Source organism: Euwallacea fornicatus, chromosome 6 (genome assembly GCF_040115645.1).
Source record: "Euwallacea fornicatus isolate EFF26 chromosome 6, ASM4011564v1, whole genome shotgun sequence".
NCBI lineage: Eukaryota > Metazoa > Arthropoda > Insecta > Coleoptera > Curculionidae > Euwallacea > Euwallacea fornicatus.
Genome location: NC_089546.1, coordinates 1,737,264 through 1,762,084, shown reverse-complemented (window position 1 = coordinate 1,762,084; position 24,821 = coordinate 1,737,264). Strand labels below are relative to the sequence as shown.

General features: G+C 32.9%; 2 protein-coding genes and 1 pseudogene across 3 annotated transcripts; 2 read left to right on the top strand and 1 right to left on the bottom strand.

Annotated features, from left to right (window-relative positions):
* Positions 1-95: 95 nt before the first annotated feature.
* Positions 96-8,637, top strand: Cln7 (CLN7/MFS domain-containing 8). Its single transcript, XM_066282990.1, has 8 exons — positions 96-274; positions 2,924-3,131; positions 3,360-3,603; positions 4,717-5,136; positions 5,188-5,378; positions 5,428-5,582; positions 5,645-5,870; positions 6,787-8,637. Exons 2-8 carry the CDS (start codon positions 2,955-2,957, stop codon positions 7,069-7,071), a joined length of 1,698 nt encoding a protein of 565 aa, XP_066139087.1. The 5' UTR covers positions 96-274; positions 2,924-2,954; the 3' UTR covers positions 7,072-8,637.
* On the bottom strand, positions 7,647-24,765 carry LOC136339604 (organic cation transporter protein-like). 2 transcript variants are annotated; one of them, XM_066282992.1, is made up of 10 exons: positions 24,387-24,765; positions 13,047-13,275; positions 12,150-12,256; positions 11,941-12,095; positions 11,773-11,887; positions 11,522-11,715; positions 11,281-11,457; positions 11,102-11,230; positions 9,080-9,261; positions 7,647-9,027 (listed from the first exon to the last, which is right to left on the bottom strand). In XM_066282992.1, exons 1-10 carry the CDS (start codon positions 24,551-24,553, stop codon positions 8,821-8,823), a joined length of 1,662 nt encoding a protein of 553 aa, XP_066139089.1. In that variant the 5' UTR covers positions 24,554-24,765; the 3' UTR covers positions 7,647-8,820. The 2 variants fall into 2 exon arrangements, with proteins under 2 accessions (XP_066139089.1, XP_066139088.1); XM_066282991.1 differs by having other exon boundaries at positions 11,281-11,469; positions 24,387-24,764.
* On the top strand, positions 20,030-21,126 carry LOC136339642 (uncharacterized; annotated as a pseudogene).
* Positions 24,766-24,821: the final 56 nt, after the last annotated feature.

The following is a 24,821-nucleotide window of genomic DNA, read 5'->3' as shown; positions in this document are numbered from 1 at the left end:
TCATATTCAACAGTATCACTCCGCAAAAGATTAAAATGTGACTATTTATAAAACAAAGCTCCGACCAAACAAGACAAAGGCTGTTTCACTGGTTATTGTTCTTGCCAAACTCGTCATTGTCTGTAATAATATAAGCGTATTTGTCTAAAATATATCGAAGTTCCATTGGAAACATGTTAATGTATATCCACTAATGGTTTAATTCTGTTAGTGCTGAATAAGTGGCTAATTTGCCAATTCCATCTTCTTAGTGCTAAATATAATTTGTTATTGGGTAAGTAATGAATAATAAGATTATTGGGATTTACTTGGTTTATTTTCATTTTTACTACATGAATTTGTTGCACATATGTTATGATATAAGGTTACAAACATGTTTAAAAAGATAAGATTCTGATTTGTTTTAAAAAACTATTATCAAGAAAAATGGATCTTTGAGCTATTTATAATTATAATTTAAAGGTATTTTTGAGGTACAATTTTTAGTATTAAGTATTGGGAAGTATTTTTGTGGCTAAAAATTCATTAATGATTTATCTCATGAAAACTACAATATGTAAGTTTGTCTGGAACATGATACATCTGGTAAGAGAAGAATAAACTAACATACAGGCTCTATTATTTACATATATATTTGTTTAATTGTGTTCAAAATTAAGCTGGATTTATTGTTTTATTAAGATAAGTTAATAAGTACTATAATAATTTATTAAAAATTACTCTGAGTGATTCCGAAGCTGAGGAATTGCTTCTAGCAGAACATGAAGTTAAAAGTTTGTCATTTTTTCAACAAAACTTTAGCAAAACTTAGAAAAGTAATAAGAGAAAAATGTTTTTTTTTTGTCTTATTTTCTGACAAAAGAAAATCTTTGAGATAATTGTCAAATGAGTAGATTACAGTCAAGAAAAAATGGTTTTCTATTTATTTGTAAACTTTTCTATAATCTAAACCAATACTAGTAACTTAGAGCATAAAACCTATTTTTTTGTAGTGGCCTGTTAATGGGTTAAAAATTTGAATTATGTTCTTTTTATTCTAATTTTATATTGAAAAGTTTCCCTTAGTGAATACTTACTAAGTATTTGTTTCACACAGTATTATTAGTTAAAATATTATCAAGTTTCCAGGAAAGTTGAGTAGTATGTTAAATATTACTAAACTCATTGGCAATTCTGTCAATTCTCTACAATGATGACAACATATCTTTGTTGCACCAATAAATAACTAAAAAGTCAGATTGTTTGCTGAACCTCCTCATCTTTATCAGCAGTGTATTCATCAAATAGCAGGTGGCTTCTGGTAACCCCATAAGTAACCCTATCCATATTTAATGAAACATAATACTGTTGTAATTTATTAAAAAACTATATATGCATATATATTTTTTTATAATATCCTGGTTCTCGGATTCTAAGCGTTTCCAGCTATATGTTTATAGGAACTATTTTCTTTTAAATTCCATAAGAAATAGTATCCTAAGTTGCGGACCATACTTAAGAAACCCCTTGTATATTTAAAACACTAGAAAATAGTATGTATTTTTTAAAATTGGTGTTCTTTAGAACGTCAAGTATGCCGTCTTGAATCAATTGTTGAAGTGTAAATCTTAGTATTGCATTTCATAATTATCAGTTGAAATGAGTGCCTACTTAGAAACCCACTTCATAGATCTAGAATGAAATATCTTAAGTGGGTAGATATTACATATTAAATTTAAGTACATCTTTAATTTAATAATTATTTACCTATTTCCTATTAAAACAATATTATTTGGTAAAATGTGCTGTTTAAAAATGTAAGAGTGAGTACGGGCATCTTGGAAACTGTATGTGAAAGGCTGTAAGTTATCCAGATAAACTTTCTCTAATTTTGCTAAAAATTCCAGCATTTGAACTGAACTTGCAACTAAAATGTTTTAGAATACAAACGGAAGTGTTAAATTCAGATTTTTTCTTTCAAATGGAACATTACATAAAATTACTGCGAACCATAAATATTAACTTTTTGTTTGGTGAAAATGTAAACATTTACTGCATGAATATCTGGAAGGTAAATTCGAGCAGTGAAGTGAGAATATACATATTGCTGTATCGTGTATGTGTGTGTTTACGTAAATTTGAAGTTAACTCAAAGTTTTAGCTATATTAAAATATTGAAGCACAGTAAAGTGGTGAGACTATACACTAAATTACAGATCATTATAAAACATTTAGATTAAGATTACATCCAAACGCGATCTAGGCTTCATAGTTGTGATTTATTATATAAAGTACCATTTCATATCAAAGACGCATTAACTTTTAGAATATATATAATTTTGTTTTTAAACTTATTTTACAGAAAAGTTTTGATATGCGCAAAGTATTCAAAACAATGTAATGCGATAATAATTTGTTCCATCTTTGGCTTGCGAGGTTTCATGGTAGAATTTGGGTGGTTATTGGCCCGTTCGTCCTTGTACTATTTCCATAGAGTTTGTTTGCAAAGGGTCGGACTGCTATTTTTAGTTCACCAATGTGATTTTATTTAGTGTTATACAGGAAATAATAACATTGGTATCGGTGTTTGCAATCTAGACTCGCATTTAAATGAAATATCTAGTTTATTCAAAATATTTCAAATTGAACCTCCTAATTCAAAATGATCCTCACATTTTACATTTAGCTGTCCACATCGGAAGTGACTTCAACTAATGCAGTTATTTTCATATTTAATGGAGGAACTTTAGACTCGTTTAATAAACTATAATTTTCATATAAAATCTAGATTTAAAAAGGAAAATATGTATGCAATTATTTCACTAATTACACTTTTGTATTATGTTTAGTTTGTTAAAGGTATTAAGAGACCGTTTTCGACATAATATAAAAATATACGTGTACACATATATATATAATTTCTCCTATAATAAATTATTTTTAGATCATTTATGAAATAATGGTATTCTTGGATAATGGAGAAAATCCGGCAATTACTCAAGCGAAACAATGTGGATTTCGATGAAAACCTGGAAACCGTTCAAGAGCACAGAGAACGATGGCGCTCAATATACGTCGTTTATTTCACCATGTTCATGATGTCTTTAGGATTTAGTATAGTCGTTACTGGAGTATGGCCTTATTTGGACAAGGTAATAAGTCGATATCACATATCAAATTTGTCTGAAAGTCCTGGTTTTTGAGTCAAGTTATTATTGATAAATTTTGCATGAATGTAGAAATTTCCTAAAACCTCGATTAATATCTTCTATTTTCAACATAACTGAAACTTTATGCTACCACTAAATTGCCAGCACTTTCATTATTTGGTCCTTATAAAATTTTTAATTCATAAGGGAATTGAGAGTTCAAAATTTCAGCTTGATCCGACTGCTGGCAAAGAATTTATGGGTCTAATAGTAGCAGCTAACCCTTTTGGTCAAATGTTATTTTCCCCATTATTCGGCTGGTGGAGTAATAAGTTTGGCTCAATAAGAACTCCTGTGATTTCTTCATTATTAATTTTCACCACTGCCAGCAGTATCTATTCTTGCCTAGAACTCTTCAATAGCCATGTGAAACATTGGATGTTATGGAGTCGTTTTTTGGTGGGAGTCAGTTCAGGTATTGTTCTATATCTTACATGACTGGGTATACAAGAGTTTTTTTTTAAGACGCTTCGAAGAATTGGATGAAGAAAGTGTCTATGTACCTTTTTTACAAGTCATAGAGAGCGTTTCAATCCATCCGGTTAAATGTGTATCCCCCATTCGTCTTTTCTCCTTTTTAAGTCTCCTATGTATAGAACACAAGACAATAAATTGCATTTTAACAATAGTATTATTAAGTTAAGTAAATGTCCATTTACCTATTTCTATAGACCTGAAACAGGCAATACAATATTGTCTCAAGTTTGATTGACTCCGAAGGAATTTTCTATCTAGCAAAAAAAATTAAGGTTGTGTTAAAAAAAATTCATATAGGTCTTGTATTCGAATGGTGTCAGATTTCATGCAATTCTCCAAGAGTCGTGTATTAAAAATTTTCTCCTGTATGTGCAAGATGTCAGGGAAATAACTTTCGTAAATTTAACCAATGAGTAAGAACATGATTTTTATCATAAAAGTTTCTTATAACAAGAGTTGAAAACCTAATAGTAAAAAAAAAGTTAAAATTGATAACCAAAAAGCTACTATATGTTTAAAATTTTAATAAAATGTTGAAAAACGTGCTTGACAGATTTTGATTGTTTGACGCGTAACAAAAAAAGTTAAAATTATTCAACAATAATAGTGCGAAAAGTAGTTTAAAATTTAAACAACAAACAATAAAATAATAAGTAATAACACAAGTTAACCATTAAAAGTAAACTTAAGAGTGAACTCCGTACTCTATCCTGAAAACCTGACCATTTAAAGAGTTTCCTAATTTAACCTTGCGGGTGAAGCGACAAAGCATGGGATAGATCGTTAACAAGTATCGATCCTAAAAATCATTGCATAAATGCACACCTAGTTTATGCGGCTACTTATGGAGATATCAAAATGAAATATACACGACGCGACGTTGCCAATTCTTGAAAGATTTTTTTTTTAAAGAAAATGGTTGTAATTATGAGCCCTATTGTAAATAATAATTTTGTTCAAAATAAAGTTTTTAAGCATTCGTTAAATTTACGGAAGCTATTTCCCTAGCACCTTGTATAAGGAGCTAATAACATGTTAACTATTTTTATAGCAAATGTGGCAGCTTGTCGCGCTTATCTGTCTGCTGCTACGAAATATTCGGAAAGAACTAAAGCTGTGTCCATGATTTCATTAGCTCAGGTATTAGGTTTTGTGGTAGGGCCTGCGATACAGATGGCAGTAGTTCACTTAGGCGATCAGGGAATATGGCTATGGCCTAAAAAACTAAGGCTCAACATGTACACGGCTCCAGGCTGGATAAACGTCTTCCTCGCTTTAATTAACATATACCTCTTCATGCCTCATGTCTTCCGAGAACATAAAATAGCCGCCAAAGAAGCTATGTTAAAGCAAGGGAAAGATAACGAAAAAGCCACTTGGAAGGGCATTAAACCCGACTATTTCGGAGCCTGGACATTTATTATTGCCTTTTTTGTGATGGTGTTCAACTTTATGTTAATGGAAACACTTGGTATGACTTATTTTAATAGTAGATTTGGAGAGTTATAAATGACTTTCTTAGGTACCCCCTTAACTATGGATCAACTGGGCTGGTCTAAAGATCACTCGATATGGTATATGGGTCTAATAATGTTAGTTTGCGCTGTGTTTTCCATATGCACCTTTCCGTTAATTCCCATATTGTCTAAAAAATTTTCCGAGGTTAAACTGATGATCTGGATTGGATTCTTGTTGATGGTGCTAGGAAGAATTGTAAGGTAATATAAATTTAATGATATTTTTTCTTACTTTGATCATTTAGAGTTGTATTCCATTTGTTGGCCCACCTCCCTTAATGTATGACGTAGATTTGAGGACCAATTTATCGATATTCTGCCAACAAAAACTAAGAAATTTAAGCCATGATTATCGACTTGATTATGCAGGCTTAAATGCTACTCTACAAAAATATGACAGGTCACTAGCCGAATAATTTTAATCGAGTACGTTGAATAATCTCGACTCTTAAATCCCAAAAGATATTTGTTCCTGAATTCAACCCATGAAGCTCAGATTCGTTACATGACTTTTGACTGTGGAGATGATCTCTTGGGATGTCCCTCCGATCAGGAATGGTGCCAGAAAGTTCCAGCAATAACTTTCACGCAATTTATATTCTGTTACGTTTTGACCGTGTTGGGTTACCCTATTGGGATTACACTAATTCAAACGTTGTTTTCTAAGCTGTTAGGATCAAGGCCTCAAGTGAGTAATTTCGCCATTTGAAACCGGGTATTTTCTGTGACGGAACCAAATTTTATGCCCTGTTGTTTTTTTCTTAGTACACTTAAAGATGAAAAATTAATTTACTAACCAGTTTCCTGTTATTGAGATTAAAATAATTTTTCCGAATCAGAATCTCCATATAATTTTAGTTTCTATTAATTTAAAGAAAATGCATGAATACATTACTTTTATCTATCTTTTTCGGTATTCGAAACATCCGACTATTTGTTAAGACTTAAAAGAAGTTCTCTTACATTGAGAAGCTGGATACACGATTGTTTAAGCTATGATGGAACAGTTTATTAATACTTAGTCTTTTATGTATCTTTTTCTGTTTTGAAGATTTTTGATTGCTTATCAAGACAAGCAACTAAAAACAAGTTCCGCCCCATTCATATATAGGAAACTCAATTTTTACAAAGAAAGACCCCTTTACGGTTTTACATTTTAATGATTTAAAACATTATTGATACCCCTCCGTTTTCCTACACCGTTGACGATAAAACGAGTTCAAAAAATGTCGATTCTTTTTTATACTACCATATGTATTCGAATTCTCTAAATTTTGAAATGTAATTTTGTTGGGCATAAAATGCACAATATTTAAATAGCTTTGTACTTTACAATTTACTAGAACAATGTACAAAGAATCCTGTTTGGCTTGGTCAAGATGAATTTACAAGTTTGTCGAAAGTTCCGTTAAAGTTGCTTTTCAAAAAAATTTTAAAATCAAAATGGACAAAATTACCTGAGTAGATCCAAATAATCCTATCATTCCTATTGCAATCAATTATTTAGATCACTTCAAAAATTTCTATTGAAAATGCTACGAATTGATATATTAAATGATGAGAAACTTCCCTTCGATTCTGATCATAGCTCCAAACGTTTCCAGGGAGTTTGGATGGGCCTAATGACAGGTTCCGGCTGTCTTTCCAGGGTAATGGGCCCCGTATTCGTAACCCATGTTTACAAAGAATATGGCACTGTATGGACCTTCGGAATGACTTCTGTCATGATGGCAGTCAGTCTCTTGTGGCTTTGGTACTTTGAGAAACGCCTGGAGCCGAAGGATCCCTCAGATACACATAACGATGAGGTTAAAAGTGTGGAAATGGAATTGTTTGTTAACAGAGATGGAGAGGAGACTGGAGATGTAATTAAAATAATGTCCAGGTGACAATGCAGATTTGTGCATATTAGTCATAGAGATATTGTACTCTTATTAAGTGAACTGAAGTTATTTGGAGATTGCAGACAATCTTTGCGACATATTAAAGAATTGACTGATATTTTTTAGAAACGAATTATAATTATTTTCTTCCTTCATTGCATAATGGTTTACAGAATATTACATATACCGCACAACATCGTCTTCGAAAATATCGGACGTGTTTATTCGAATATAATACTTATACCTATTATAACCAATAATAATATATGTACCTGGTAAAATTTTGTGATTGTATTGTTATATGGTTTGTGATTGATTTTTGCACTGTGCGATGGAAGTAAGTAACGACTTATTTCATCTATTCAGAAGATTGCCAATGCTGTGGTGTTTTTTACTTTCAGAGTTGTGCCTTCCTAGAATTATGCCACGCCAAGTATAATTTAGGATGTCATGTTTTAGAAGAATTAGTGTTTTAATTTTTACTTGGGGCCTGTTGTTAAAAATCAGAGGTGGGTCAAACCAAATCCTGAGAAACTTTTTCCAATATTAAAAACTTAAAAACTAAAAAAAAGATCTACTGCTAAAAACGTAATCAACGGATATACTATGCATCTGTCATAATTTACAAAAATTAACATATTTATTGCTTGCAAATTCAAATGTCATAAAAAAATAATAGAGAAACATTTTTCAACTTTAAGAGCTAATTTCTTCCTAACGGTTTCCTTTTGAATCAACATACTCCATTAATGATAATTGCCAAGAATACTGTTTTTTAGTGACGCATTTATTGTTTAGCAATCAGAAACGTAATAGACCAAAATATGTTTAAAAATCATACAGAAACACTTTGAAATTTTAAGCATAAACCTTCTCATAATGATGTTTGTTTTTTATAACCATGTGATACATGGTGCTTGTAAAAAGTATGGCAGCACGTTTATAACTTTCGTTAACCCCATATTTAAAAAATGACATTTAATGAATTATTTTCGATTTTCAAATTTTTCACTTTTATCCAACTACCCGTACCAACTTTTGTTTTCAAATGGGAAAGTACCTAGTATAGTATATCAAATAAAGAGTAATTCAATAAGGGATGTTACAGTATCCTCAGAACTAAAATTGGACGTTAAACTTCGGAAATGAAAGCTTTTAGACCCTATGTTTATGCTAGAAATAAGTGAAATAGTAAAAAATAATCCTCTAAATTTTTTTCAATCAACTAAGAAACACTTCGTATTGTTTGTCCTTTACTTAAACTTATTGAGTATTAAACAAATTCAACTATCTTAAGGACCGATTTTTAATTTAGCTGCTAATTTTGCTAGGACCATAAATAGTTACAAACATTAACCAATGATCCTGGTAACGTTACCATGGTAAGTTTTATTCGTATATTGTTCTAAAGCACGGCATATTTCTTATTTATATACATCATATACTGCTGATTCTAGTAGTATTAAAATAATATACAAATTAACGTAATGAATAGTGGTTGAATATTTTTGTATCTGTTTACTAAAGTTGTAAGTTTATATTAGTTATTAAATATATACAAAATATTTACAATTATTATTGTCTTATTTTAACGATTTAAGCTAATTTGTTACTTCGGAAATATAATATTTTAGATAAGTTTGAAGAAAGCGTGACATTAAAAACTCTGGATTTCTTTAAAACCAAATATATCACAGGCACTATAGTTAGTTTATAACAAATACCTAGAAACATATTTTTTCAGGGTGGTATAACTTAATATTTCTTCAAAACATTTTGCTGGTTCATAGAAATATCGGTCTCTATAGTGCCCATAGGAATAACGTTACCAATATTTTCAGCCTCTTTCACTGTATCGGGTAGCTTCTTGTGCAGAGTCTCTGGAAATATCATAGTCAGCAATCCCGCCAGTATGGACATTGCTGAGAAACTTATTAGTGGTAAAGATTCCCATAGCTGAGCCTAAAACGACAAAAAAATATATGTTTTTTTTTCCACCGAAATTTGTTTTTACGAGTAGAGGGGTTTGTGGTGAAATCATCGATCCGATTCTTCCAAAAGTGGAACAAGTTCCCATGAAAGAATGTCTTAAATTAGTGGGGAACATTTCGCTAGTGAGGACATATAGTATGGTGAAAGAGGCAGTTGCTCCAAATTTGCCCAAGAGGTATACTGTTAAACTGCCCCATCGAGATGCTAAAACAGATAAGCAAACTATAATAAAGACATTTTTCTAACTTCATTTTGTGTGTTTGTTGGTTGTAATGAATTTATAAACAAATTATAGTATGTGTGAGTCACATAGACTCGACAACTCAATATACAAAAGTGCTTCAGCTTTCTTTACACAGGGTGAGGTTTTTAACTATGTCACGTAAATATCCCTGAAGTTATATAGAGTTCCTGAGAGAAATACTAAATGTAATACATGACTGAAAAGGGAATTTTATGATGATTTTGAAAATATAAATAATCGATATCGCACCTATATGAAAATTAAAAGTTTACCAATTTTTCTTCGAAAGTAAGGATTTAACACGAAAATGGCAATACTGCTATGTAGTTCTCAAAAAAGTGCCTTAATAATGTAAAACTTTCATTCCTCTAACTATAACCGTTTAAGACTTACTTGCAAAAAACGAAAACCGCCAAATTCGTTTTTTTTCCTGATATCTTCGGATTAAGCTTTATTAATTAAGTTTTCATCAAATGGCATAAAAAGAATTATGGGTTGCTATTTAAAAAATTATAACTTTATGCTGCCAAGCGAAAACGGAACACTCTGTATAAACAAAAATATTATTAAATCATGCAGCTTTCCAATATAAATGAGTACTGTACTAAACATTTCATATTGATACTTCCACAAAGACACCAGGAACCAAGGCCAGAGTAATGGCGAACTCTGTATATTACACAAAGTGCTATTTTATCGTGTCAAATGATTTTTATGGAATTGATGAATAAATATAAAGTATAACCTCCGTGAAAACCATTATTTTATGCTATATCGCATATTAATGCTATAAAAGCTTATAAATTGAAAATAATTGTAAAAAAAACATTTATTCTTCAATAATATACATATTTCATCATTAGAGAACACTACATAGGTATGTCATGCTTTTTAAAAACAGCCTGCATTGTATCAAATTTATGCTTAATATCAAATCAATATCAAATGCAAATAGCTTCAAAAATTCCCATGAAACCTTTGAAACAGCCTGAATGAACATATTTCAAATGTTGTATTGAATAAGACAACTTATATCGACTAAAATAAAACTCACAAAAGACAAACAAATCGCCTTGTCCGTGGATAAAAAATTATGATGCATATTCAGATATTACAAAAGCAACTTTGAATTGGTTCTAAGGAGATTCGTAGATATAAGTAACTTTTTTTTAAAAGCATATTGTAGATGAGAATCTAAACTAGCATTTCATATTCTATATAGTATTAACCTTGAGTGAAGATTGAGCAAACTTCGACAAAAGTGTGTAACATACACTTAGTGATAATATCTCATACAAATACTGCTGCATTTTTTACTGTCGACAACTATTTAATATCTCAAAAATTGAAGTGAACTTGAATAAAGAATGATACGCGCTCGAAAGCTGTTGAACAATGGTTAATTTTTCCTAGTCATTGCTTTTTTATTTAATGTTGCATCAATTTAGTTCGACTTCAACTATTTCAATGAGATTTTCGCAGTTAATAAAACAGATTTATATTCTTTTAATTCTAATCACTTTTTGTGCTAAAATGCCTAATGCGCCTCTCTCTTATTTAACAATCTAATTTTATTCAACTACTATGTATATTTATTTCTCTATTATTTTTTCCTTTTTACTTCCTCTCTCTCTCTCTCTCTCTCCCTCTCTTTCCCTCTCTCTTTCCTTCTCCCTCCCTCTTTCCCTCTTCCTCCCTCTCTCTCTCTCTCTTTATGCTTCTATGGGAATAATTTTTCGCTGTTATTTTTTCTCGAAAGAGATTTCTCATTTTAATTACATATTTAGCTTTTATACTTGCCTGTGGGAATAAAAACAAACGTCAAACAAGCAGTCCCTGTCAGCAAATAACTAAACAACAGAGTCTTCTTCCTGCCATACTTTTCTACTATAAAATTGCAAACAAAATACGCTGGAATTTCCACTAGAGCTTAAAAAAAAAAGGTAATAATTTTCTAGTTTTAAGGCTCATGTACCTACAAGTCAATATAAAATCTAAATAGTTGTTCCCAGCAACTAAGGCAACAGAATTAAGTGTTAGACCATAGAACAAGAAAGTACAGGTTATCCAGCAGAAACAACACGCTACAAGCCTTATCATTAGAATGCTGGATTTGAGAGCTTGCATTGCTGAATTCTTCGGTTTTTCCAACCCTCCTGAGGTTAGAACTAAAATATCTCTTTCACTGTAAGTATTTACATCATCATAGAAAATTCCTACCTGCAACCACAGAGTCCAGAACCTGAAGCTCTTTATCTGAAATCTCCTTTCCGTTTACTCTTGCCAATTTCTTTAAAGTTATCTTAGCTTCTTCTGTTCTACCTTTACTAAGATGCCACCTAATAGATTCAGGTATTATCCAGAGATAAGATATGAGGAACAGTGAAGGTAGGTAACTTATGAAGATCAGAGTCCTGCAAATCATACAACTTTAGAGTTGGAAAAATTCCAATTGATTTACGATTTTTTACTTCCAAGATTTGACTATCCAGGCAACTACCGCCACTGCAATTTCTCCCACAGCGTAGCAGGAGCTTATTATAGTCCCTGTGAGTACCCGTTTCTTTGGGCCCACAAGTTCCACTCCTGCATTAAATTTAAGTGTAGTAATGGGCGGGTTTCAGAAACTCTTAACGTACCTAACACAAATCCGCAAATATAACTTCCAGAGCCAAATGCAGCATCCAGGAACTCGAAGAATAAAAACCATTCATAGGTAGGCATTAAAGCTCTTATACATCCACATATTCCGCAAATTACTATCCCCCATACTAATACCTCCCTTCTACCATATCTAGAGTTTTGTTAAATTTGTAATCGGTGATGGAACATAGCCATTATACCTTACCTGTCCGATAAAAACCCTGAAATTATTAGTCCAAAAAACTGCCCAATATTGTTTATAGTCCCCACTAAAGTCAATTTCCAGAGATTATTATCGCATTGTAGATTGTACTGAAATAAGCTTTATACATAATAAAAGTAAATACAAGGTGGTTCGGAACTGTGGGATCAAACTTCTGGGAATTGTCCAGTGCAACAAAAGAAGACATCTAGGTATAACAACTTGCGTCCACAAATGTCTCGATCAAGTTAGGAATTAGGACCTTATGATGTTTTAAGAATAGTTATATGCAAAAATGTATTTTATTGAGTTATTTTATTTATTTTCAAACTGAAACTTCTTGAACACATCCTATTAAACGTTCGACAGCAAATGTGGTTACCAAATAATAGTGCTCTTGCACACTTTTCTGTTCAAGTTCGTCAGTATTTAGATAATCAGTTCATATTACGTCGCATCGGTAAAGATGCTCCAGTTCTGTGTCCCCTAGATCACTCGATCAAACACTTTTAGATTTGTTTTGTGGGGACATGTAAAATTTGCGGTTTATAAAACGGCAGTGGAAAGAACAAAACTTGATTGCAAGAGTCACCGCAGCATTTGAAATTCTTCAAAACAATTATCGAATATTTAGACAAGTCAGCAAAGACCTTGTACGTCGTTTAAACAGGTACAATGAAATTCAAAGATATTTTGAATATTTACTGTAGTGCTGTGTTGTACAAATAAATTAAAATGAAACGTATTAAAACTCGATAAAATAATTTCAACCCCTTAAGGAGACACTTGCGGGCGCGGGTTTTTACACTCAGATATCTTCTATTATTGCATTGAATAATCCCTAGAAATTTGATCCTAAAGTTCTCCAAAACCCTGTATAATTATTCCACAATAACCTACCTCTGTGACTATAGTTTTTTCTAAGCTCTGGTATACGAAAGATTCACAGCCTTTGACTTTATTTCTATTAAAACTATCCGCAGTGCAGTTCCTAAGCCCTGTTTCATTTCTAAATGAAGGATACATTGAGCATTTTTCAGGACTATCATTTGTATAGGGGATTGCATTTCTCAACCATGGCGTAGCGTATGTGGAATTGTTTGTTGAATCGCATCCAGGAATTTGGCATCTAGAATAAAAAATGTTTACCGGATTTGGTTAATAAAGGTTCGATTAAGTGGAATCTGAAAATCTCTTCAAATGTTGAAGACTCGTAGCAGGTTTTCGATTCCAACTAATCAGAGCAGTAAAAAAGGGATTTAGACAGTAAACAGTAACGCCGCCACTGGAATTGTTCGATGGTGCTTGCTGTGCCTCAATGCATAATTTATGTTCTAACTTTAAAAAATAATGATTTCAACAAGAACGCCTCTCCGAGTTTGGTTGTTCAATTAACTTTTTTCGCCGGTGTGGAGAATTCAAGCTTGGACGGTTGAGTCTCGATCCAGAAACAAGTGAAATAAAAAGGGCAGTCATCCAAGAAAACATTAATGTCGTGTACAAACACATCAAAAAAGATGGACATGTGAAATATAGCAACATTCTGGCATTGTTATGGATTTCAAACATCTCAATTCGAAAAATGTTGCATGAACAATTGGCTGTTAAAAATTAGAATCCCTTTGGATTCTGCGCGTGTTAACTGAACAGAAAAAAATTAGAGTTAATTGATGTCGAAAAAACTCTAAAACGCTTCAACACAGGAAACTCCGAAAGTGTGTATAGTATTATCATTGGTGATGAATCGTATATTTAATCATATGAACCTGAAAATAAACACTAGTTGTCGATTTGGGTGTTCCTGGGTGGAGAAGTGTGTCTAAAAAAAGGTCGTAACATTTGTCTCTACAGCAGGCCATATAGAAACAACTTTCGTGCAAGGTCAAAGAAGTATTACCGTCGATTAGTATACAATCATTTGTTTGCCGGTAGTAATCGCTGAGTGTAGAAAAACCAACCCCAAACGATTAATCATTCCTCACCGAAGAAATACAAGGGCGCAGACAACTCGGAAGCTATGGAATTCTTAACGCAATAATATGTTAAATTGTTAGACCATCCTCCGTACAGTCCCAACCTACAAAAATAATCCTAGAAGTACTCGACTTAACACTTAGGCCGCGTAACATTAGGACTGCCTAACACTTAGACCTAACACTAAAAAGTGGCTGGTAGCACTTAGTATCTGCCATGAATTTCGTTGAGATAGCATGCGTTTGTGTTCTTATTGCGAGGAACAAAAAATCAAAACGAAGGCAACTTCGAGTTTATTTAATTTTAAACTGAAGTGTTTTCAAACGACAATTTCATGAGATGCTTGAAGAATAGGGGAAGTACCCGACAAAATTCTTCAATTATTTTCGTATGAACATCGAGTGTTTTGACTAAGGCTAGGAGGCAATTATCGCCCCATTTTCTAGAAATGTTCTTAAAGTGTGACTTTTAGATTAATAGCACAATATTCGGATTTCGCAGTTAAATTAATATACGGAAATCTTAATGTTCTTAAGTTTTAGGTTTACAAAGAAAAAGGGTAAAAGCTGCACTGAACATGGTGGCCCTTTTTTTATTTTTATTTAGAAACAATAGTTACTGTAATCTGGTCATGCTGCGTACAACGTTTAAAAAGTGGTGACGTACATAGACGTACATTACATAACTTCAAATGTTCCATAGGTTCTGGCCTCATCGAATGCAATCCAAAAGAAAAATATAAATGCCATGCCAAAAACACACAGTGCAACCAGAAAGTCGCCCGTGTGGGGCGGCAGAGTTGATGAAGTGTGTTATACATTTTTCGGCAAATGAAAGCAACTTACCTGCGAAACGAAACATAATCAGATTTTTTAGGTTCTTCATCCAAAAAATCACCCATGTCCTAGATACTATTTAAACCCCCAAGTTTTATTTTAGTAACAAAATAGATTTCAGCGCAAAGTTGCTCGTATGCGACGGCTTTCAAAGAAAAAAAATGAAAAATATTACTTACTTCCCAACATAATTTTCTTTGAGATTAACACATTTTTTCCAACAATGTTTTATTGCTTCTATACCTTATCTATAGAAGAAGTTTTGAATGTTTCAAAATAGCCATCAACCTCGAACTTCACCTTTTCATTATTGGCAAAACTCTTTCCACCGAGTCATTTCTTTAAGTTTAGAATCAGAAAATAATTTGAGGGGGCTAAATCTAGTAAATAAAGTGGGTGAGAAAAAATTTCGAAACAAAGTCGATTGATTTTCACCATCTCGATGACGAAAACGTGGATTGGTGCGCTGTCTTGATGAATCAAAATTTTCTCTTTTGCCAAATGCGATCGTTTTTTTCCTAATTTCTTTGATCAAACGTTGCAATAAACTTATATAATATTCTCCGTTTATTTTTTCCTTTTAGGAAAATAGTCAATAAAAATTGTTACACATGCATCCTAAAAAGCTGATGCAATCATCTTTCCTATATATGGAACTATTTTCACCTGCTTTGGAGCCGATTCTCCTCTTTGAGTCCATTGTTTTGACTGGTCTTTTATCTCAGGTGTGAAATGATGGACCCATGTTTTTGACCATGGTTACGAATCGACGCAAAAACTCCAGTTTATTACTATGAAATTTTGCCAAACATCCTTATAGTGCTGTTCTTGTTCCTTTTGCGCGCAATTTTCTCATATCTAATTGTTCGATCGAAATGGGATGTACAGTATTTTTTTAAATACCTATCTTCTTGAACAGTTTTGTGGATTTTCACCACACAATATCTGGAGTAGTCAGATCTGGAGTGTCATTAGGTCGACCAGTACAGAGTTCGTCTTGCCAGCTCGTACGACCGCGTTTAAACTCTGCCAGAAAATATTTTCTAATTGTTAAAGATCAACCAGATTCCTCCAGAATAGAATTTAACTCCGCTCTGATGTTGGATGAACTAAGACCTTTCAAATGAGAGTATTAAACCATGTGTCGATGAGCAATCGTTTTCATACTGACAAAATCTCTAAAAGCGCTGACTGAAAATAGCTCCAAAACAAACACAAATCGATGTAACACATAAGCTTCTTAAGGTTAGGTCTTTGTAATAAAGGTAAATGTTAAAAAAAAAATCGCCATCTATACGTCAAGTTGAGTACTTCTGAGACTATCGTAATTACGCAATTTGCCGGTGCAAGATGCAGAAATCAAATAGCATAATAGATCTTATTATTTTACAAAAAAATAGACGTTTTTCACGTTATTTACCATGATAATAGATATATAAACATCAAATTTAAACACTTTGAGCTATAACAGTGAACTTTTGGGCAACAACTGTAACAAAATTGCAATTTTCGAGGATAACAGGCTCATCATATTAATAATAATCGGCCTTATTATTAAACGTGTGCATAGCATTTTAATAATATAATAATATGTTTCAAGACGGAATAATTTATTTGTCACTTCCTAAAGCAATTGGACCTAATTGGATAATGTTGGATGTACGTACGTGTCGAAAAGTAGTACCTATGACCTTTTCAATCGTGATAGCAGTATTAAAGATCTGGCCTGGGTTTAATTCAATTTATGAGCTAAGCGTATAAGTTAATCAAGTTAAATATTTTGTCCCTGTCTATATGAGAATGGCTTCGTCATTTAAAGCGAAATAACCTTACATTAGGTATAATATAAGGAATAGTAGAATTTAAGGTGAAATCTCTTTAAAGTGAAGAAGACTAGAAGTCCAAATTTGTCGAAAAGAGGTTCATAATCTATTATTTTTTTACACCTATGAGCAGTTCCTTATCTTGTATTAATTTTATTGATTTTGGGATTGGTCGCTTCTAACACGGTCTGTTTTCAATGTTTTTCACTGAATTAGTGCAATTCGGAACCACTGTAAAAGTCCGCCTTACTGATTGATAGATGGGACTCTGGCCGGTATAACCTTTGAATTGGTCGTGCGCCTGTGGATGACTGTTAAGGTTGTAAGTACGTAAGTTCTTGGTAACGTAGCGTTCTTATGCTTTTGTTCCCATATACGGTAACGGCTATACAGGGTGTCCTCGAATTACGTGGCCAAAATAATACCGCAGATTGTTTGAGTGAAAATAAGTCGATTTAACTAAACTTCCCTCAGTCCAAAAGTTGATAATTATGGAGCTACAGGGTGTTAAAGTTGAAAAAAAAATCACATTTTCTTTAATATCTTTCGATTTCTTTGAGTTAATTTCACGAAATTTCATATTTGAGGGTGTTTTAGGATACGAAATTCAAATTTATTAACGATTTAGTTGTTTCTTCTAGGGGGCGCCACAAGCGACCATTAGGGCACATATAAATCTCTGTAACTTTTTCATGCCACGGTGTATATTATTTTGGTATTTAAAAACCTTTTTCCCTACCTTTTATACTTAGAAAAGGTATACTTTATTGACGTCGCTAGAAGCAACGGTTTTGGAGAAAAACGCATAATTTTAATGCGCTGCATATTTGCGTTAGCGCTTTTAAGTAAATAACTCAGTTGGCTATGTTTTTAATTGACATTTTAACACTTGAATTTGTTTCTCAAATGTCAGTTTTTTTTATTTAGCCCTCAGTTTTTCTTGTCAGTTTCGCTTCTTGTTCCTGTAAATATCCATAAGTATGGCCAATAAATTCACTTATTCTGAAATGGTGGATATGCTGTTAGTTTATGGACTTTGCCGTTGTAATAGTCAAAATAATATCTGATTTTGAAAACTTATTGTTATACCTTTACTAATAATTATTTTTGAAAAACTTAATTTTTTTTAACGGAAAATAATTTTAAGGTAATTTGCATGCATCATCAGGCTTAGATGCATTTTTCTCCAAAACCGTTGCTTCTAGCGACGTCAATAAAGTATACCTTTTCTAAGTATAAAAGGTAGGGAAAAAGGTTTTTAAATCCCAAAATAATATACACCGTGGCACGAAAAAGTTACAGAGATTTATATGTGTCCTAATGGTCGCTTGTGGCGCCCCCTAGAAGAAACAACTAAATCGTTAATAAATTTGAATTTCGTATCCTAAAACACCCTCAAATATGAAATTTTGTGAAATTAACTCAAAGAAATCGAAAGATATTAAAGAAAATGTGATTTTTTTTTTCAACTTTAACACCCTGTAGCTCCATAATTATCAACTTTTGGACTGAGGGAAGTTTAGTTAAATCGACTTATTTTCACTCAAACAATCTGCGGTATTATTTTGGCCACGTAATTCGAGGACACCCTGTAGAATAAAAAACATCATGATTACAAATAGACAATGTATTTCTTTTGAAGTAAACTTTAACACATCACAATAATTTTTAACGACTTTTTTTAGATTATAAAAGCAATCAATAATGTAAATGTGAAGAAAATTACCATAATCCAAACTAAAAACAAAACACTTTTTTACAAAAAAGTTAATAAATTCTTGTAACATATAATTAATACATATGTGCTTAAAAAAATAACAATGTTAAACAAACAAAACATCAAATAATTAGTATCCGGGTGGAGAGCCTTTATTCTTCTCTACTTCTGAGCAACCATTTGAGGCACAGACTTAATAAATAACTGACAACATTCCGTAAGAACGGAGTACCACACTTACTTAACAGCGTCAAATAAATCTGGAATATTTTCATGATTTGTTGTTTCAAAGTCTTCTTTACATCATTCCAAAATTTTCAATCGAATTAAGACCCGGAGCGCAAGAAGGCCATTTTAGAAGAGTCGTAGGGTTTTAGTCAAATCAAGCTCGAGCACTAGCTGCCGATGCTTCGGATTGTTCTTACTGAAATTTTCAAATTACAAGCAAGTTTTCTTCGGCATATGGTAGCATTACCGCCTCCACAATATAGTCATATTGGAGTTGATTGACAATTTTCTTGGTTTTATGAATATGGCCTACTCCAGACCAGAAAAAAACAACCCCAAGCGTGAATCCATCCACCTCCATGTTTAATTGTGATTGTAATGTGTTTAGGATTGTATTCCTAGTGTGAATTACTCTTATTCCATTGTATTACGTTTTAATTCTATTATCATTCTTAACCTTTGTATTTCTTGCACACTCAAAGCCCTCACAAACGCGTCAGTTACGATTCTCATTTTTGTAATTAGTGATTAATTTGCATTGCAACCAGTAAATTGAACTATTGTTCAAATGTTCCGAATTTTGCTTGAATTCGAAAAAATCCACGATACTAAAGTAGTGTCATAAGTGAAAAATTTACAAACGAATATATCCCTCCCCAAATTCAATAGCCCATATACAGGGTGAGTCTTAAGTAATGGGACACAGAGCAACGATGGATTTATGACATAAAAACAATGCAATATAGCTAAATTTATGTTATACCAAAAGTTGATAATAACTGAGATACAGGGTGCCAAAGTTGAAAAATGAAATCAAATTTTCTTTAATATCTCTGGAACAGTTCGGGCTAATTTCACGAAATTTCTTATATAGGGGTTTTTGGAGATGATCAATTCAAATTTATCGACGATTTCGGTGTATCTTCTAGAGGGTGCAACAATCGACAATTAGGAGTCATTTAAACCATTTAAACTTTTTTGTGCCACGGCGTATGTCATTTTATCCTCATAAAATTTGTTCCCCTACCTTTTCTAGTTAAAAAAGTTATACCTTACTGGTGTCGCTAGGAACAACGGTTTTCGAGAAATTCAATTAAATAACTTAAATTCCCATTTTTTCTACTTGTTGACATGTAACAACATAATTTTTTTGTATTGTTAAAAAAGCACAAAGATTATATGAAAACAATTTAATACCGTAGTTGGTCTTCTATTGATATATTTATTTAAGCTCCAAACGAATATTTTAACAATAACTAAAAAAATTAGAAATTAAACGTATCTTCCTGTGACAATAAATGTTCGACGCGTCCACCATTTACTTGGATACATTTTGCAATTCTTTTACAGAACTACTTTATCTTAGTAGTCTATGATATAACAAATGAATGATAACATATGAAAACAACGATATGTCAAACAAAAATTCAGTTTTACTGCATTGTGTTTGTAAAGTAAAAAAGTTTAAAGTTTAAATAAATTTACAATTTAATTAAAATGCCGAGACATAATAATTATTCTAATGTTGAAATGAGAGATATGGTGTGTGTATACGCTCAAGAAAATTATAACGAGCGTCAAGCTTGTCAACGTTATTTCGAAATGTACCCAAATCGCCAACAACCAAGTTTTAAAACGTTTAAAAGAATTTACGATCGATTGGGTGAGATCGGCTCATTTCAACATAAAAAAAAACCGTTGGACGCCCGAAAATTATTACACCAGAGCAAGAAGAAGAAATTCTAGAAAGCGTTGTTGATAACCCAGAAATAAGTACAAGGCGAATGGCGGCAGCACGTGCAGGAGTGAGTCAAAAATCAGTAGTGCGAATTTTTCATGAAGAGAACTGTACCCGTACCATTTTACGCCGGTGCAAAATTTATGTGAAGTCGATCTTCAAGCGAGATTGCAATTTTGTAACTTCTTTCGGATGTGCCAGAATGAAGATCCACTCTTTTTAAATAAGGTCCTCTTTACGGATGAGGCAACTTTTACCCGTCGAGGTATAATTAACCACCGTAACAAACATGCATGGGATACAGAAAACCCTCACCTAACTACTGAACGCCACTTTCAGCACGAATTTAAAATAAATGTTTGGTGCGGGATTATTGACAACTATTTCGTAGGACCCTATGTATTACCACCCAAATTGAATGGTCCTCTGTACTTAGAGTTCCTCCAAAATGAACTAGGGAACCTTCTTGATGATGTGCTTCTGAATTTAAGGCAAGTAATGTTTTTTATGCAAGATGGCGCACCCGCACATTTTTCCCGTCCAGTAAGGGATTTCTTAAGTACACGTTTTGCCAATCGTTGTATAGGACGTGGATTTGAAATACCCTGGCCCCCACGGAGTCCCGACTTCAATCCTATGGACTTTTGTGTATGGGGTTACATGAAATCTTCCGTTTACCAAAATACAATAAATACACCTGAAAAATTATTAAACAAAATTCAAAATGCAGCTACATTATTTCGAAATGAATAATTGCTATTTAAAATAAAGAGGTCGTTCTGTAAAAGAATTGCAAAATGTATCCAAGTAAATGGTGGACACGTCGAACATTTATTGTCACAGGAAGATATGTTTAATTTCTAATTTTTTTAGTTATTGTTAAAATATTCGTTTGGAGCTTAAATAAATATATCAATAGAAGACCAACTACGGTATTAAATTGTTTTCATATAATCTTTGTGCTTTTTTAACAATACAAAAAAATTATGTTGTTACATGTCAACAAGTAGAAAAAATGGGAATTTAAGTTATTTAATTGAATTTCTCGAAAACCGTTGTTCCTAGCGACACCAGTAAGGTATAACTTTTTTAACTAGAAAAGGTAGGGGAACAAATTTTATGAGGATAAAATGACATACGCCGTGGCACAAAAAAGTTTAAATGGTTTAAATGACTCCTAATTGTCGATTGTTGCACCCTCTAGAAGATACACCGAAATCGTCGATAAATTTGAATTGATCATCTCCAAAAACCCCTATATAAGAAATTTCGTGAAATTAGCCCGAACTGTTCCAGAGATATTAAAGAAAATTTGATTTCATTTTTCAACTTTGGCACCCTGTATCTCAGTTATTATCAACTTTTGGCATAACATAAATTTAGCTATATTGCATTGTTTTTATGTCATAAATCCATCGTTGCTCTGTGTCCCATTACTTAAGACTCACCCTGTATAATAACCATCAGGGAACCTGAGCGGGCACGGTTTGAAGACGCAAATGATGGATCGAAAGGGCTATATCAAACACTTTCCGTGAAACAAGTTCTAGCTTGCGAGAGAGAAAACTAGCTTTAGGTTATATCATAATATTTAACTGTATTGTTTCCTGCTATAGCTGGTGATGCGTATAAAATAAATAAGGTCATCATAAGAATTGAGCTTTACAGTAATTTTTTTGCTGAATCCAAGTAGTGCGACGTATTAAACTGCTATATAAAAGTTAAAGAAATTCATACATTTTTAGATTATTTTGAAAGTTGCCGATTTTTGTTCACTAAATATTCACACAGGGTGCCGGGAAATAACGTTAAAATATTTTGGGAGGTAATTCTGGAAATTAAAATAATAAAAAAGTTCTTATAAATATACCCAAAAACTGTTCCCTAGAGGCTAGAATCGCTTAAAAAGGATACTCTGAATCTGGTTTTTTCACAATAGCTTCGAAACGAATTTGAGGATTTATTGAGTTGAACGGGGACCTTTTTTAAAATTATTTCTAAAAACATCTACGATTCAGTAATTTTATTTAAAAAATTAAGTAATATCCCAAACAAAAAAATTAGGGCGACCTTTGCGTATGGCGTCCCCGATATATGCTGTCCGTGACTAAAATCGGTAAATATTAACGTGAAGAGGTTTTCGCATTCCAACTTATTTAAGTTTAGCGAATTACATAATTTTATCGCAAAAAGTTTTAAAAAATACACATTACGGAAAAACCATCTTCAGAGTCTTTAGGAAGCAATTGTTGCATGTTTATAAAAACTGTTTTTGTTATTTTAATCTTCAGAACTATCCCCCAAAATATTTCGACGGGATTTCAGAACACTCTATATAGGAGAATTTGACTCTTTACTATCTTATATCAGTGTTTTTTGTTCTTCGTTTAATATTTTTTTCAGGTTCAGGTATGTTCCTATCGCTTGTGATTTGTAAGAATTTTAGGTGAGTGTTTGTTTCGAATTCATGCGATCAACTATAATTTCATCTGAAAATTTTGTTTCGCAATAACGCCTAGACGTAAACTTACTACGAATGAAACCAATAAGGCTATTGCTATGACAGAGGCAGAATGTCTTCGGAAAAAAGTTGCCAACATCTTTCAGGTTAGTAACACCGTAGTTTCATGGCTTGTCTATCGATATTAGGAAACTGGAAACGACCGAAAAGGTAACAATAAGACGCACAAGAACTACCACCCCTGAGCAAAAGCAACTTTTGAGAGTATCTACTTGTGGGATCATGCAACGATGGCTTCTAAATGCGTCTAGCGTTACGGTTTCGATTGAAAAAGTTCGTCGAAGACTCCGAGAAGTTAATCTACGTTCACGACGACTTTTGAGAAGGGCCCCACTAACAGAACGTCATGTGCGACTTCAACTAGAATGAGCTAATGAGCGCGTGAATTGGAACAATTAATGTAGGCCTGTATTGTTCACAAACGAGTCGAGATATGGACAGTTTTCGGATGGTTGCCGTGTTCGGGTATGCATCCTCTCTCTGATGTCCAGAAATCGTAAACTTGTTAACATTAATTCACAAATTTGCGCCTAAGAAGTCGTCTACGACGTTATCCCTTTGTTTCATGCTGCTATTAAGCCAAATTTCTTATTTTTGGATGATAAAGTGTGATCTCATCGTACGAAAATTGCCTATGATAGTGTGGACCTCCGCAATTGGCATTTCCGCTTCGGTTTCCAGATCTGAATCCCATTGAGCACGTTTAGGCAAAGAGCCTTGGATTGTCATCAACCATCTTCACCACACTTCAATAACTCAGATGGTTTTTACCTCAACTTTGAAGATAATTTTATCAAGGCTACTTAAACAACCTCATTGAAAGTATGCAAGGATGTTTTCAGGTTACGATTTAAGCTCGAAGAAGCTGCACTTTGTATTCAACTTTCTCTTGTTCCTTTGCTGTAGAATCTACATTTTTACTAAAAACACAAAAGGTGGGAGCTTGCCTAAAACTGCGAAAGTTATCAAACTACGAACCAAAAAACCACTCAAATAAGATAGTAAACTTTTAAATCCTCATATACTATATGAAAATTTGCTGAACAATAATCGGCAATGTTTAAAACAATATCAAAATTTGTGAACTTCCTTAACTTTTGTGCAACAGTTGGTTTAACTAGTCCATGGCAAGCATCACAACACTTATGATTTGAGTCCGCACGGTGTGCCACAAACAAATTATTGGCAGACACTGGTGTCTGCTACGGCCTTATGGAGCCAACCTGAAATAAGGACTGGTGTCGGCCGCAGCGCGCAATGTATTAAAAAACAGTATGCCTTAAAAAATGAAATGAAGACGCTGAAAGAGGCGATTTGTCTTGATTGTTTCTTTTCCAAAAATTATGTCTCAAATCAAACTTTTGCTGAGAAATTCATGCAGATCTAGAGATGGGGTGTCTTACCTGTAGTTTAAGTCCATTGCCGTGAACACATATGCTATATGGACCATTGAATGCATTACTACCGCTACACATACTAAACTGAACACGTAAATTTGATATTTTCCAAAATCACCCAAATTCACCAATATCGCATCCAAAGAGTTATCCACTTGCGCTGTAGCAGTCATATTTTAGCGATAATTTAATTATTAATGCCGGGAACTGTGGTCAATAATTTTCTTTCAAATTTTCATTGTGTGAAATTCCAATAATTTGAATCGGTTCTCAGGTTCTGTAAAAATCCGGTTTTTAAATAACCGTTTCAATTACTATAGTTGACCGGACGGCCGGCAAATTTAAATCGGACTAGTACCATTTTGGTTTGGTCAATCTTTTATAGACGCACTTGGTTATATTATGCAGTAAGTAGTATCCTTGGTATGAGGTTACCTACAT